Raw genomic sequence first — 17,228 nt, forward strand, 5'->3', positions numbered from 1 at the left:
GTTGGCAGGAATATACCTTTTACAATTTTAAGCGAAATAACAATGTTTTCAGCACTTCATTATCGATTTTATTTAAATAAATTATAAGAAGCTACCCAATAAACACAAGCAGTGGAGAAATGCTTATATTCAATACGCTTTCAAACATTTTGTCAAAGAATTACTATAAAATAAAATTTGAGAAATTGTTGAGAAAATCGCGTTCTCAACAAAAAACAGGCATTACCCTCAACAGTAGAATTCAACACGTTAGCAACAATTTCTCAACATATTAACAACAACTTTTCAAACTAAATTTCATTTTAATGCTTCAAACCTATTGGAAAATTTGTTGAGGGCAAGCAATTTGCAAGACCATTTGAATTAATGTTGAATATGGGATTCACTGTCAAATTGATATGGTGTTACATGTGAGAAATACTCATCCTTGTGTTTGTTGGGTGGTTGCGCTTGGTGTTTCACAAAATATGAAATGGCTCTTGTAACAATAGTGATAGCAAAATACTTTCATGTACATTTCGTACATTTGGAGACGTTACCCCATCACAGTTGGCGATTGTTACGAGTCTGTGGTAGCAATGAGGATGAAATGGAGCTTTGAAATGCTGGTAGGGCGGTTGCCGTTAGCGAAGTGTTGTATACACTGTTATTAATGTAATATCTGCCTTGCATAATAATTAGCTTAAAGTTGGTCTATACAATCGAACTTAAAGTTAGTGTTTCTCGTAGTTAGCTACTCATTTGACGGCAGGGACTGGATGACCAAGTCCTGAGAGATTAAAAGAAAACGCAGTAACGTTTATCCAGAACATGTATAAAATTGCTCAACACTGGCGTTAACTGTTTAAATACAAAGACCGCAAAAAATTGAAATCCATTTGTCCAAAAATAATTATTAAAGGAAAGTAACCGGGAAAATGTGACTACTTGAACGCGATAGTTTCAAGTTTAGCCGCTAAAATCAAGAGTAAACCTGTAAAAACAGCATACAAATATACCTTGTTGCAAATTGTATCATAACTTGACGGGGAATGATCCCATGTAACAATTCAGAAAGTTTTTGAAAATGAATTAATAAAATAGAGTAACCGTATAAAGTATACTATCTTTAGCAGAGTACTACGTTCAGTTTTCAAGCTGAAAACCAGCTTGTTTTCACGGTTTCTTTTTTAATTAATTAATTTAGAAATATAAAATTATTTGCGATCAATTCCTTGGATCTTTTCCATTCATTATTTGGTAAGATTTGAGCAAAATATAAACGTATTCACAAATATATTTGTACTTTTAATTTAGTGTTTTGGTGAAAACCCCGAACATAGTACTCACCTTTTTTCTCCAAAATTTTCGCACAGAGGCAAGTACGGACAAGTAATCTCCGTCCACTGTGATAAATGCATATATTCGTTTATCGCAGAAATGAACTTGGTACTCAGCGTTACTGTAATATAAAAACAACAATGTTTAGTAGTGAGTTCAACTTGAGCCGCCACGGTATTCCTTCGCGGATTTTGGGCGTCCCATAAGAAATGCACGTAAACAAGTAACTGTGAAAACAACCGGGTTTTCAGTTCAACAATTGAACGTAGTACTTACCGTAAGTGTGTAAACTTAACCAGGGAGGTAGGCGAAACACTTTTTTAAAACAGTCGTATATTGTCGACAATGAAACAAATAAATGTTCCCAATACGCGTCTTTTTTTAAGTGTATAAAAATAAGATTTCAAATGTACTAAAATAAGATTTGCCTTGAAAGTGTCTTTCCACATTCGATATGTTTCACTTTGTAAGTAATTATTTTTTTTATTAAATATATCTTATGTATTTAAATTTTAACTATATTTACATGTCATCGAATTAAAAAAGAAAATAGTGCACTACTTATAAAGTAGCTTTGATTATCTGTACTGTTGATTTTACGATACAATTATTTCCTCCTTGATGACTTCATCCCCTTCATCCAAGGATTCTACAATACCCTCTGAAGTTTCTGCAGCTTCGGCTTCTGCTACTCGTCGCTGAAGATGACGCCATAGCGTACTCTTTGAAATTTCGTATAGATTTGCTGCATGGTTTTGCGACATACCTTCATGAACGCAAGCGTAAACTGCTTTAGCAAGTTTGGCTTTTAGATCGTCTTTTGATACGTCACGTTTCCTGCAACTTACGAATTCTGGCAATTGTCCCGAATTGGACAAGCGTACTTTGTGCCGATGTAAAGTTGACATGGGTATATCGAGGTCTTGTGAGATGCTTTTTAGTGACTCTCCTGTTTTTAGACGTTCATACGCTTTAGAAATAACCGGATTCTCTCGAGCGGTTTTCATGTATTGCGGATGTTTTCGTACTCTACGCCACAACACTGTTTTGGAAATGTCGTAACGAACGGCAGCCTTTTGCAATGATAGTCCTTCCCTTATAACAGCTTGGCTTGCCAATTCGATGACGTCTAATTTTTCTGCATCCATCTTTGGAGATTTTTGTAAATTTTCAACACCGGTACTTCGAACCCGCCTCCACAACTCAGCTTTTGAGACATTGAATTTTACAGCAGCTTTTGGAAGGGACATTCCTTCATTGGCCATTGCCTGATAGGCCAAATCGGCAGCAGTAGCATTTGAAGTGTTCATTGAGAAATTTAATTCACTTGTTGTATTACCGGAGACCATTGAATCGCTTGCGCTGCTATCCTTAAGCAATGTATAATTGTCATCTTGACCGGCATGAAGTATTGATATATTATCTTCTATGTGCTGTACTACTGCATCCATGTCCGTATTACTCACGGGTTCCATTTTTGGAATAACTGTTGTTGCTGCATTACTTCTAAGATTTATAGTTTTATGTTTTTGTTTTATATCCAGCATTGATGTTGAGAGGGCTTCCACTGTTTGTGTTGATGCTATGACATTTGATGTAGAGACAGTGGAGGGCTCCGCACTGCTTATGTGTATTAATTGAGGTTCGTCTCCGCTACTGTATTCTTCAATTATATGTGATTCACAAGCATCTTCGTCTGTAACTTCCATATTTGTAGACTCAGCACTTGAAGTGGTTTCCAACTTAGGATTATGGGTCAATGTAAAAGTCCCTGAATTTTCTGTCAAAATAAACTCATTGCCACTTGTAGAACCTGGAGCGTGCTCTATTGAATATGTTATTTTATGTTGCGGGTCATGGTGGTAAACGTCGAGAAATTCCAGTTGTCGATTTTCCGGATTTGTTGTTGCAATGTTGCTGGTATTTGTTGCTGTTGTCTGTGTATCATCATGAAGCATTGACTGCGCTTCAATTAATTCTTCTTGTTGATGCAAAGTACTACTTTCTTGCTCGACCACTCTTGTGATGCTCCTGCTCACTCCAACAACATTAACACTATTTGCTGGTGCAGTTGCCGACACTACTGGGATATCGTTTTTATTACTGTGGTTATTTTTAGGAGCTTGCAATGAATTCGATGTGCAATCAAAGCTGATTGCACTTTTGATACCCAAGATGTTTAGCGCTTCAAGGAATTCAGATAACGCTGATGAAGAGAGGGAGCATTCTCCCAAGTATACGAAGGAAAGAATATTATCCAACAAATATCCCTTGATGTCCGGTAAAATTACACAACATTCCTGCTCCGATGGGACGTCTGACAGAAGGGTTTTTAACAAATCGCTGCATGAGCAAAGCACAAAGCGATGAGCTTTAACCCTATGTCCTCCTTTTCCAGCTAGAGTTACTTCACAAGTCTGTACGTCGTCCCTCAAATTTTTGTGTATATCCAATAAGGTTGTTGAGTGCCCCATCCATTTTAAGTGGTTCATTGTGGTAGAGAAGATCCATACAATAATGGTAAGTCCAAACAGTAATACTTGTATCAAATAACTAGCCAACGGAAGCTTTAAATAATAGTCGAAGACGACGATGGCAAGGACTTTAATTTTTTTGTTTATATTTATTATGTACACCAGAAGACTACGTAGTCGATGCGCAAATACGTCGCCATAAATAGAGTTGCCAGACTCACAGTAGTACAGTTTGAAGGTAGTGTAGTGATAAAAGAGAGAGGTATTGTCAGTGAATACTAGGGCTGTCATTCGGGATCGATTTTTATAAATCTCGGGATTCGGGATTTCAAAATATGGAAGGACCCCGAGATTTTTTGGGGATCCCGAAATGTTCGGGATTTTTTAAATATTCGAAGTAATAAAAAATTACAGCGGCAAAAAATTGTTGTACATTAAATTATTTTAGTTTAATTCAATTTTATTGACAATATAACAACAAAAGAACGTAAGAGTAAATTAAAAAGCAATTTTAAATTGCTATCATACTTAACGAATACTTAGTCCAACCCAACAATATGAAGAAATGAAAAACAAAAAATTATGACAATACTAAATTAAAAAGGAATTTCATATCGCTATCTTACTTAAACCTCATACACATTATACTATCAAAATCCACTTTAACTAGATTTCAACTGTCATTTGCCTTATAAAAAATGGATTTAAAATCCACTTTTAGTAGATTTCGAGCCTAATGTGAATGGGCTATTAGCAAAGCATTTTAAGGATTTTGATCAGATTAGGTATATTTTCGTACACTTGTGTCAATCCTTTTGTACTTCATTGTTTTAAGTAACTTCTTAAAAATATCAATTCCTTATCAGATAAAAGCGATCTTGTCATATTATCGACGGACCTTTCACCATTGCTTTTTATTTTATGTGCCACGAATTGCATTTCACATGAATTCATTGTTTAAAGGAGGACCTTATCGTTTACTTCGATTTTTGATGAAATTGCGCTATTTATAGTGTACAATAAATGTTTATTAACAATTTGCCGGGAAGACTACAATTTATTAATAAATAATGCTAAAAAGCCACAAATTTAACAAATTTTTTCGAGATCCCGAAAAATCTCGGGATTCAAAATAAAAAATCACGGGATTCGGGATTAATCCCGTCCCGAAAATCCCGGGATTTCGGGACGGGTTTTATCCCGGGCGACAGCCCTTGTGAATACAATATTTTTTATGCGTCTAGCATACTATAAGTTTTTTCTGGACGGAATGTCTGTGTTTATAAAGAATCTTACAGTGTGTCCAATCGATACGACAATTCGTTGATGACTAAATAATCGGTAAATGTGTTATCGATCCCATAAACATGCAGCAATATCGATTATGCCTTCGGATTTAACTATAATGTGGCCAATATATAAGATATGTTTGACACGACCACTGTCGTCCGGATAAACTTATAGTCTGCAAGGCGCATTAAAGGCCAATACTATGTTTGTTGGCGCGAAAAAAGTTCCTCTAAATCATTCGTTTGCGTTCAAAAATGATAGTGTTGAAAATATAATTTGAAGGAAAAAACAGCCCTTTTTGGTACTTCTTTGCATTTATTTCTGCGAAATATTATTGACAACATAGCAAAATGTCGCAACTGTTTAATGTCACGACTGTTTACAAACACACGAACACATGATAATTGATTTGAAAAAGAAGAAGCACGACCATTAATTTTGCAAATAGCTTTGGATTAAAAAAACTAATTTTACAATGCTGTATTTTATTTTTTTTTTTCTGGTGATTACTTTCGTTGGTACCACGTACCATACATGTTGGTTCCAGTGCTAATGCTTGTTTTGCTACATCAATTGCAGTGCCTCCTTTTGTTTATAATTTGTGTTGTATTTACTATCCCGATGCCCAGTACAAAAGAAACGATTGTAAAATGTAATTCACAAAATAAAGCTTTTATTTTATTAACATTTGTGTTTAAATTCCATGTTATATTATCTCTTTTAAAGAGAACATGTTCTCTTTTTGTTCACTCTCTTTTTTTGGTGCCGTATTTTTATGTCCAACAGTGATCTTTATGTACTCTATTAAAAAAAATCATAGATTGATGGAATTTTATTTATTTAGTAGGAATTTGCCACAATTGTTCGCCACTAATTGTTTACTGGGTTAAATCTGTTGACAAATTAAAGGCCGGAACACAATTGCGACGTTTCGACGTACGGCGTTAAAATTAGAAATAGATGTAATTGAACGTACGACGTAAATACGCCAATATGTTGTCGTCGTCAATTGTGGGCAAGATCATAGGAACATGTGTGTTTTATTTTTGACAGCGTATTTATGAATTTATTTTGTTTATTTTTTAAGAAAATGTGATTCTTTTTGTTTTTTATTGTTTTATTATATACTTATTTCGTTGTTTCTATCATTAGAAACTATTATTATTTTAATTTTAACATCAATAAAATTATTAATTATTTAATAAAGATTTTTTTTTTTGTAAACTCTTTTTTAGTTAAAATGTTCTCTTTTTTTTAAAGCGAAAGTTCTCTTTTGAAAAGTATCCATATGGAAACCCTATGTTATATACAATATTTATACATATATTACCGTATATTGCTAGTATATTACGGAAGTACCACTCCATGTTATATTTTGTTTTATCAATCGATCTGATTACATTTTTAAATAATAATGCAATCCACGTTTGTATTATAACCCTGCCAACATTTTTTGAATTTGACGGCGCTTCTGGGAATCCCCACCACGTCGAAAATAATCGTATACGACATCCAAAACTCGTCGGAAAAGCGGCGTCACTATTGAGAAGTTGTACCACGCCAAGTTACTACAAAAAAGTATCGCATGAGTGCCTTTTTTAATAAATGTAGAACGACGCTAATAAGAGCCCCGTCAAACAATCAGAAAAAGTGAATTTTAAGATAGTTGTAAAATAATCATTGTGGTCAAGTTAAACACGATTGTTTAGATGTTTATTAATTTTATTAAACATTTATAAATTCTTTTAAGTATAACATTTATACTAGAGGTGTGCACGTGAGTAAATCTTATTCACGCATACTCACGCACGATATTTTTGGTAGGACTCACGCTCACGCACACTCACGAAAAGAAAATTTGTGCTCACACACACTCACGCACGAAAATCTTTTAAATGTCGTGACTCACGAAGTTTTTCGTGAGTCACGACATTTAAATAATTTTATGAGTGATTTACCTATAGAAACTGACTGAAAACATTAGTATGGTTAAAATCGAGTGCGTTATAAAACTCTTACCATCTAGGATGTCACTAAAATTATAAATGAATTCAACTTGTAAGCATTTTATGTTCGTAAGCCGGATTATTTTCGTGTGCGTGTTTTTCCGAAATTCGTTACTCACGCACACTCACGATGATATTATTTTCGTGATTCACGCTCTCGCACGACATTTGGTTGGTTGGAGTTCAAATTCAAAATTAACATCGTTGCAAATACTTTTCAACCTAAATTTGTATGAATGATATCCCCACTTCAAATTGAAAGTCAAAGCCAAAATTCTATGAATTGATTTTCAGCAGAAGGAATTCACAAAATATCCATTTTAAACTGATAATAGCATATGAATTAAACTGACGATGTGATGCACATTTTCATACAGAAGTTGTTGATTTCAACAATTTGTTGTTTTTAACAATTTTAATTGGTTGCACTTGTAATGTTTCTGGAAACTTTTTCTTGTCGATAAGCCACACATTTTTCATTGGTCAGCTTCTTATTGTTTGCAAGAATGTAGCATCCAAAGATTTTAGTTTTCTGCAAAGAGATTTAAATTTAGTGACTTCTTTAAAGTGTTGATTTAATTTTTCATATTGACGTACCAATTATTATAAACTATTTGAAGCAGTTCCAGTTAATTGTCCACCACTTTTTCATTGGTCAGCTTTTTAATGTTTTCAAGAACGTAGAATCCATAATTTTAGTTTTCTGCAAAGAGATATACATTTAGTGACTTCCTTAAAGTTTTATTTCATTTTTATACCCTCCATCATAGGATGGGGGTATATTAACTTTGTCATTCCGTTTGTAACACATCGAAATATTGCTCTAAGACCCCATAAAGTATATATATTCTGGGTCGTGGTGAAATTCTGAGTCGATCTAAGCATGTCCGTCCGTCCGTCCGTCCGTCCGTCCGTCTGTTGAAATCACGCTAACTTCCGAACGAAACAAGCTATCGACTTGAAACTTGGCACAAGTAGTTGTTATCGATGTAGGTCGGATGGTATTGAAAATGGGCCATATCGGTCCACTTTTACGTATAGCCCCCATATAAAGGGACCCTCAGATTTGGCTTGTGGAGCCTCTAACAGACGCATATTTCATCCGATCCGGCTGAAATTTGGTATATGGTGTTTGTATATGGTCTCTAACAACCATGCAAAAATTGGTCCACATCGGTCCATAATTATATAGACCCCATATAAACCGATCTCTATATTTGGCTTGCGAAGCCTCAAAGAGAAGCAAATTGCATCCGATCCGGCTGAAATTTGGTACATGGTATTGATATATGGTCTCTATCAACCGTGCAAAAATTGGTCCACATCGGTCCATAATTATATATAGCGCCCATATAAACCGATCCCCAGATTTGGGTTGTGGAGCCTCTAAGAGAAGCATATTTCATCCGATCCGGCTGAAATTTGGTACATGATCTTTTTATATGGTCTCTAACAACCATACAAAAATTGGTCCATATCGGTCCTTAATTATATATAGCCCCTATATAAACCGATCCCCAAATTTGGCTTGTGGAGCCTCTAAGAGAAGCATATTTCATCCGATCCGGCTGAAATTTGGTACATGGTGTTGGTATATGGTATCTAACAATCATGCAAAAATTGGTCCACATCGCTCCATAATTATATATAGCCCCCATATAAACCGATCCCCAGATTTGGATTGCGGAGCCTCAAAGAGGAGCTAATTTCATCCGATCCGTCTGAAATTTGGTACACGATGTTGGTATATGGTCTCTAACAACCGTGCAAAAATTGGTCCACATCGGTCCATAATTATATATAGCGCCCACATAAACCGATCCCCAGATTTGGGTTGCGGAGCCTCAAAGAGAAACAAATTTCCTCCGATCCGCCTGAAATTTGGTACATGATGTTGGTATATGGTCTCTAATAACCATGCAAAAATTGGTCCACATCGGTTCATAATTATATATAGCCCCTATATAAACCGATCCCCAGATTTGGCTTGCGAAGTCTCCAAGAGAAGCAAATTTCATCCAATCTGGTTGTAATTTGGAACATGATGTTAGTATATGATCTTTAACAACCGTGTCACAATTGGTCCATATCGGTCCATAATTATATATAGCCCCCATATAAAACCTTCTCCAGATTTGACCTCCGGAGCCTCTTGGAGGAGCAAAATTCATCCGATCCGGTTCAAATTAGGAACGTCGTGTTAGTATATGGTCGCTAACAACCATACCAAAATTGGTCCAATCACAAAAAATTGGTCCACATCGGTTCATAATCATGGTTGCAACTAGAGCCAAAAATAATCTACCAGAATTTTATTTCTATAGAAAATTTTGTCAAAATTTTATTTCTATAGAAAATTTTGTCAAAATTTTATTTCTATAGAAAATTTTGTCAAAATTTTATTTCTAGAGAAATTTTTGTTAAAATTTTATTCGGTTCATAATAAAATTTTCATCATTGTCAAAATTTTATTTCTATAGAAAATTTTGTCAAAATTTTATTTCTACAGAAAATTTTGTTCAAATTTTATTCGGTTCATAATCATTGTTGCCACTCGAGCCAAAAATAATCTACCAAAATTTTATTTCTATAGAAAATTTTGTCAAAAGTTTATTTCTATAGAAAATTTTGTTAAAATTTTATTTCTGTAGAAATTTTTTCAAAATTTTCTTTCTATAGAAAATTTTGTGAAAATTTTATTTCTTTAGAAAATTTTGTTAACATTTTATTTCTGTAGAAAATTTTGTCAAAATGTTATGTCTACTTTGTCAAACTGAATTATATACGTATTGGATCGATCTTTTTTGATTTAATATATACCACGTATGGACTTACATACAATTTAGAAGATGGTGTTAGGAGGTTTTAAGATACCTTGCCATCGGCAAGCGTTACTGCAACTTAAGTAATTCGATTGTGGATGGCAGTGTTTAGAAGAAGTTTCTACGCAATCCATGATGGAGGGTACATAAGCTTCGGCCTGGCCGAACTTACGGCCGTATATACTTGTTTATTTTCACTTACCTATTTTTATAAACTATTTGGTTATTTGTCTAAAATTTTCCATTTTTTTTATTTCTTGCAATTGACCACGAACTTCGTTGCACAAATAAGTATTGAAAACCACATGGTTTTTTCGTTGCATTTTAGGGTAGTGTTTTGTCAAAGTTTTCTCATATTATCTTCAACACCTTTTCAAAGATTTCGTCAACATTTTGGCAAATTGGAAGTAATTCGCAAACAATTTGAAGATGTATTGAAGATGAGCTATTTCAAGTCAAGTTGAATTTATGTTGAAAATTATATTTACCCTCAAACTGAAAAGTTGTTGCATTTGAAAAACGCTCATCCTGTGTTTATTGGGTACCCAGTAAACACATACGTTTGAAAAATGCTAAATTTCAACAATTTTTCAAACATTTTTTCAAAGAATTAGGGTAATATTCAAGTTGAAAAATTGTTGAGAAAATCGCGTTCTCAACAAAAAACAGACATTACCCTCAACAGTGAAATTCAACACATTAGTAATAATATCTCAAGTGTTATCCTCAAATTGAAATGCATCGCTACTCAATAATTTGTCAAACAATTTTCGATGCGAGTCAAATTCAAAATTAACATCGTTGCAAATACTTTTCAACCTAAATTTGTATGAATGATATCCCCACTTCAAATTGAAAGTCAAAGCCAAAAGTCTATGAATTTTGTATAATTTATTCATTTTCATCAAAATAAAATATATAATAATACACTACACTACAATACCAATTGATAAATTATAATCTTATTAAACATATCAACAAATAAAAACAAAAAAAAACAACAAAACTTTAAATATCTTAAACATTATTAGTAAACACTTTTGCATTGATAATTCGATTTCCTTCCTTTTGGTGTCATAAAACAGCATTAAAATGTGTTAACATGCGGCCAATTTGAAATTAGGAACGTACTGGACCGCGTGTTAGAAGTGATTTCCAGCAGAAGGAATTCACAAAATATCCATTTTAAACTGATAATAGCATATGAATTACACTGACGATGTGATGCACATTTTCATCCAGAAGTTGTTGATCTCAACAATTTGTTGTTTTTAACAATTTTAATTGGTTTTCTTGTCGATAAGCCACTCATTTTTCATTTGTCAGCTTCTTAATGTTTGCAAGAATGTAGCATCCAAAGATTTTAGTTTTCTGCAAAGAGATATACATTTAGTGACTACCTTAAAGTTTTATTTCATTTTTTATTGTCACTTGCCTCTTTTTATAAACTATTTGGTTATTTGTCTAAAATTTTCCATTTTTTTTATTTCTTGCAATTGACCACGAACTTCGTTGCACAAATAAGTATTGAAAACCACATGGTTTTTTCGTTGCATTTTAGGGTAGTGTTTTGTCAAAGTTTTCTCATATTATCTTCAACACCTTTTCAAAGATTTCGTCAACATTTTGGCAAATTGGAAGTAATTCGCAAACAATTTGAAGATGTATTGAAGATGAGCTATTTCAAGTCAAGTTGAATTTATGTTGAAAATTATATTTACCCTCAAACTGAAAAGTTATTGCATTTGAAAAACGCTCATACTGTGTTTATTGGGTAGATTCAAAATTTAAGTTGGCTAATGCACTAGGGTGGAACATAATGGGAAACATTTAAATCTGAAGCAATTTTAAGGAAACTTCGCAAAAGTTTATTTATGATTTATCGCTCGATATATATGTATAGAAGTTTAGGAAACTTAGAGTCATTTTTACAACTTTTCGACTAAGCAGTGGCGATTTTACAAGGAAAATGTTGGTATTTTGACCATTTTTGTCGAAATCAGAAAAACATATATATGGGAGCTATATCTAAATCTGAACCGATTTCAATCAAATTTGGCACACATGACTATATTACTAATTGTACTCCTAGTGCAAAATTTCAACCAAATTGGCCAAAACTCTGGCTTCTGGGGCCATATAAGTCCATATCGGGCGAAGAATATATATGGGAGCTATATCTAAATCTGAACCGATTTCAATCAAATTTGGCACACATGACGATACTTCCAATTGTACTCCTTGTGCAAAATTTCAAGCTAATCGGGATAAAACTCTGGCTTCTGAGTCCATATAAGTGCATATCGGGCGAAAGATATATATGGGAGCTATATCTAAATCTGAATCGATTTCAACCAAATTTTGCACACTTGACTATATGACTAAGTGTTATGTTTGTACAAAATTTCAAGGTATAAAACTCTGGCTGCTGGGTCCATATTAGTGCATATCGGGCGAAAGATATATATGGGAGTTATATCTAAATCTGAACCGATTTCTTCCAAAATCAATAGGGTTCTATTCTGACCCAAATTAGGAACATGTGCCGAATTTGAAGGCGATTGGACTTAAATTGCGACCTAGACTTTGATCACAAAAATGTGTTCACAGACAGACGGACGGACGGACGGACGGACATGGTTATATCGACTCAGGGACACTTGAGGACACTTCCCGAAGATAAGTTTAAAGATTTCACCTATGAGGACTATATCAGATTCTGGATTTATAAGAACCATTTTTTTAGATCAGTGCGCCTTTTACACCCTCAAGAAGTGAAGTCGGTCTATATGGAGGCATTACCAAATGGACCGATAAAAACTTAATCCGATACACGTTTTTGTGAGCCTAAAATACCAGAATATTTACAATTTCAGGCAAATCAGATAAAAACTACGGTTTATAGAAACCCAAGGAGTTAAATCGGGAGATCGTTCTTATGGGGGCTATACTAAAAATGGACCGATACTCACCGTTTTCGGCACACCTCTTTATGACCCGAAAATACCTCTAGATTTCCAATTTCAGGCAAATAGGATAAAAACTTCGGATTCTAGAAGCCCAAGAAGTAAAATCGGGAAATCGGTCTATATGGGGGCTATACCAAAATATCGATCGATATTCACCATTTTCGGCACACCTCTTTATGGTCCAAAAATACCTCAAGATTTCCAATTTCAGACAAATTGGATAAAAACTACGGTTTCTATAAGCCCAAGACCCCAAATCGGGAGGTCGTTTTATATGGGGACCATACCAAAACATGGACCGATACTCACAATTCCTCTAGATTTCCAATTTCAGGTAAATTGAATAAAAACTGCGGTTTCTATAAGCCCAAGAAGTAAAATCGGGAGATCGGTCTATATGGGGGCTATACCAAAACATGGACCGATACTCACAATTTTTGGCACACCTCTTTATTATCATAAAATACCTCTAGATTTCCAATTTCAGGCAAATTGAATAAACACTACGATTTCTACACCCTTACAAAAAATCGCTTCTGTAACATATACTCCCAAACATATTTTGCTTCAAGCATATACATTTTTGGGTATTGCCCAAACATTTATATGTTTGATCTCTACCAATATATAATATGTTTGAAAGCATATTGGTCTAAACAATATATGTTTGGGTAGTCTAAGTTCCAAACATTTTGTATTTTTGCATCCAAATTCAATAATGTTGTCTTCCAAAAAACAATATGTTATTATGTGACCATATAATATGTTTGGAAGCATTTTGCACCCAAAAATATTATATGCTTAAAAAAATTCTCCCAAACAATATTGTGCTCAAAATTTTATTTATTTATTTATATATTTACAATCATAATGAATTATGAAAATAAACAGGTAATATAGGTGCTAACAACATAGGTTTTCGACCTGAATGCTCAAAATTTTGTTTCTGCCCAATTGTATATTCCCCGACATCTTTCTCACTTCCACGAGATTTTTTAGTTCTTAGCACCTTTTTCTGTAATACAAACATTGTAGAAGAAATTATTCAATTTTATGATTTTTTTTATTTTAATTTTACCTTTTGCCGGACGGGGATTCGAACAGCGGACCACACAGTTTGTAAGGATCAAAGAAGTAGCTGATCAATTGCTCAAGGAAAAATAAAATGTTAATTTTGTAATAACAAGCAACAACCACCAACTTAATTCAATATCGCTCCCTGTTAAATAGCGCTCCAAAGCTACTAAACACATATATGTTTATAGGCTATTTCTAAATTAATATATGTTTGCATCCAAGCATATTATATTTACAAACATTTTATGTCTCAAACATAATATGTTCTAACATATTAACATATATGTCCCAAACATGTTATGCTAGTTTATGAACATTATATGCTTGCACTCAAAAATATTGTGTATAAGCCCAAGACGCCAAATCGGGAGGTCGGTTTATATGGGGACTATATCAAAACCTCGACCGATATAGCCCATCTTCGAACTTGACCTGCCTGCAGACAAAAGACGAGTTTGTGCAAAATTTCAGCACGATTGCTTCATTATTGAGGACTGTAGCGTGATTACAACAGACAGACAGACGGACATCGTTATATCGTCTTAGAATTTCTCCCTGATCAAGAATATATATACTTTATACAGTCGGAAATCGATATTTCGATGTGTTAACTTTGTCATTCCGTTTGTAACACATCGAAATATTGCTCTAAGACCCCATAAAGTATATATATTCTGGGTCGTGGTGAAATTCTGAGTCGATCTGAGGATGTCCGTCCGTCCGTCTGTTGAAATCACGCTAACTTCCGAACGAAACAAGCTATCGACTTGAAACTTGGCACAAGTAGTTGTTATTGATGTAGGTCGGATGGTATTGCAAATGGGCTATATCGGTCCACTTTTACGTATAGCCCCCATATAAACGGACCCCCAAATTTGGCTTGCGAGGCCTCTAAGATAAGCAAATTTCATCCGATCCGGCTGAAATTTGGTACATGGTGTTAGTATATGGTCTCTAACAACCATGCAAAAATTGGTCCACATCGGTCCATAATTATATATAGCCCCCATATAAACCGATCCGCCGATTTGGCTTGCGAGGCCTCTAAGAGAAGCAAATTTCATCCGATCCGGCTGAAATTTGGTACATAGTGTTAGTATATGGTCTCTAACAACCATGCAAAAATTGGTCCACATCGGTCCATAATTATATATAGCCCCCATATAAACCGATCCTCCGATTTGGCTTGCGAGGCCTCTAAGAGAAACAAATTTCATCCAATCCGGCTGAAATTTGGTACGTGGTGTTAGTATATGGTCTCTAACAACCATGCAAGAATTGGTCCATATCGGTCCATAATTATATATAGCCCCCCATATAAATCGATCCCCAGATTTGTCCTCCGGAGCCTCTTGGAGGATCAAAATTCATCCGATTCCGTTGAAATTTGGAACATGGTGTAAGAATGTGGCCTCTAACAAACACGCAAGAATTGGTCCATATCGGTCCATAATTATATACAGCCCCCATGTAAACCGTTCCCCAGATTTGATCTCCGGAGCCTCTTGGAGGAGCAAAATACATCCGATCCGGTTGAAATTTGCAACGTGGTGTTAGTATAAGGCCGCTAATAACCATGCCAAAATTGATCCATATCGGTCTATAGTTATATATAGCCGATCCCCAACCACAAAAGTTGGTCCATATCGGTTCATAATCATGGTTGCCACTCGAGCCAAAAATAATCTACCAAAATTTTATTTTTATAGAAAACATTGTCAAAATGTTATTTCTATAGAAAATTTTGTCAAAATTTTATTTCTATAGAAAATTTTGTTAAAATTTTATTTCAATAGAAAATTTTGTCACAATTTTATTTCTATAGAAAATTTTGTCAAAATTTTATTTCTATAGAAAATTTGTTCCAAATTTTATTTCATAGAAAATTGTTTCCAAATTTTACTTCTATAGAAAATGTTGTCAAAATTTTATTTCTATAGAAACTTTAAACTTAATTATATATAATTTGAATTCATATATGGAATGATTTTATTGAAATTTTTTCATTCATTTGGACAAATCTTACACATTTGTGGTAAAACTTTTACTTCATAATTAGAACTGCTTACCTTCGTTTTTAAATACAATTTTATTTATTTCTATAAGCAACTTTATCTTCAATAAAAGACATGTTTTATTAATATATTGAATATATTTATTAAGAATCAACAGCATCGAATATCTTTGAAATATTAGTTTATTATTCCACTATTTCCAATTTCCGTGTGATATTATCAACTGTAAAACGCACTTTTTCTTCTTCTTGTACTTTTCACTTTTAATAAGTTGCTGCCTAACGATTTTGTCCTCCTTTTACAATTTCAATACCTACAAATATAAAAAATCATAAAACATTTTTGTTCCAAAAGGTTAGCGTCACTGAATATTACCTGATAATTGAAGATTCCAAAATGAAGACAAATGAAAGGGTTGTTATTCTGCTGGTGTTTTCTTCCATTATACACTATCACGAACATTGATAGATTTATTTTTAAAAACGAAAATTTTGCTCACTAATTTAAAATAACAAATATTTTATATATTTTATTTGTTATTTATTATATTATTTTACCATATTATTTTTTAACAATCTCTCCGTATACCAAAACAACGCGATTCCAACTAGAAAAAAACAACCGACGCGCAAACATATCGATTACACCCACGCGCAAACACATCGATTACGATGACAGGTATCGATTACAGGTAGACAATAGAAATTTAGGAAAATTTCCTATATTCTAACAAGTGTGTTTCCTTAAGTTTTGAAAGGATTGCATACTTCTTAGTACGAATGAACTAAAATATTTTTCTATGCCAAGTGTTGTTCGTATGTATGAAAAACTTTCTATTATAAAGGAAGTCGCAATTATCATTTTATAAGAAATTTTACTAATTTTGAGGAAACTTGGTTTTAGTTCGGTTTTTGTTTATTTTTACGAATGCTTTGTTATCGGTGAATAAAATTTTCTTTTTCAGTAGTAAATTCTTATACCCAGCGAAAAAAATAGTATGAGTAAAATTCCATGCCTTATTCTAGTTAATGAACTATTCCTAACTGCTTACAGTTTAGGATTTTTTTACTGAAACGAGTAAATTTTATTATTTTTCACAAAAATTTACCTTGATGGAAATAAAATGGATAAACTATATTGATGAAAATTTTTTCCTTTAGTTTCGAAGGCACTTTTTTCTGGGTGTAATTCGATTGTGGATGACAGTCTTCAGTAGAAGTTTCTATGCAATCCATGGTGGAGGGTACATAAGCTT

At 33.7% G+C, this 17,228-nt stretch overlaps 1 protein-coding gene across 1 annotated transcript; it reads right to left on the reverse strand.

Moving 5' to 3' along the window:
• Positions 1 to 1,777: 1,777 nt before the first annotated feature.
• Positions 1,778 to 3,974, reverse strand: LOC142234789 (uncharacterized). The gene has a single exon (XM_075305976.1). It carries the CDS (start codon positions 3,810 to 3,812, stop codon positions 1,917 to 1,919), a length of 1,896 nt encoding a protein of 631 aa, XP_075162091.1. The 5' UTR covers positions 3,813 to 3,974; the 3' UTR covers positions 1,778 to 1,916.
• Positions 3,975 to 17,228: the final 13,254 nt, after the last annotated feature.

The sequence above is a fragment of the Haematobia irritans genome, chromosome 4 (genome assembly GCF_050003625.1).
Source record: "Haematobia irritans isolate KBUSLIRL chromosome 4, ASM5000362v1, whole genome shotgun sequence".
Lineage (NCBI taxonomy): Eukaryota > Metazoa > Arthropoda > Insecta > Diptera > Muscidae > Haematobia > Haematobia irritans.

Excerpts from the sequence above, each read along its gene's own strand:
- LOC142234789 (XM_075305976.1), bottom strand. The coding sequence starts at position 3,812 with ATGAACCACTTAAAATGGATGGGGCACTCAACAACCTTATTGGATATA.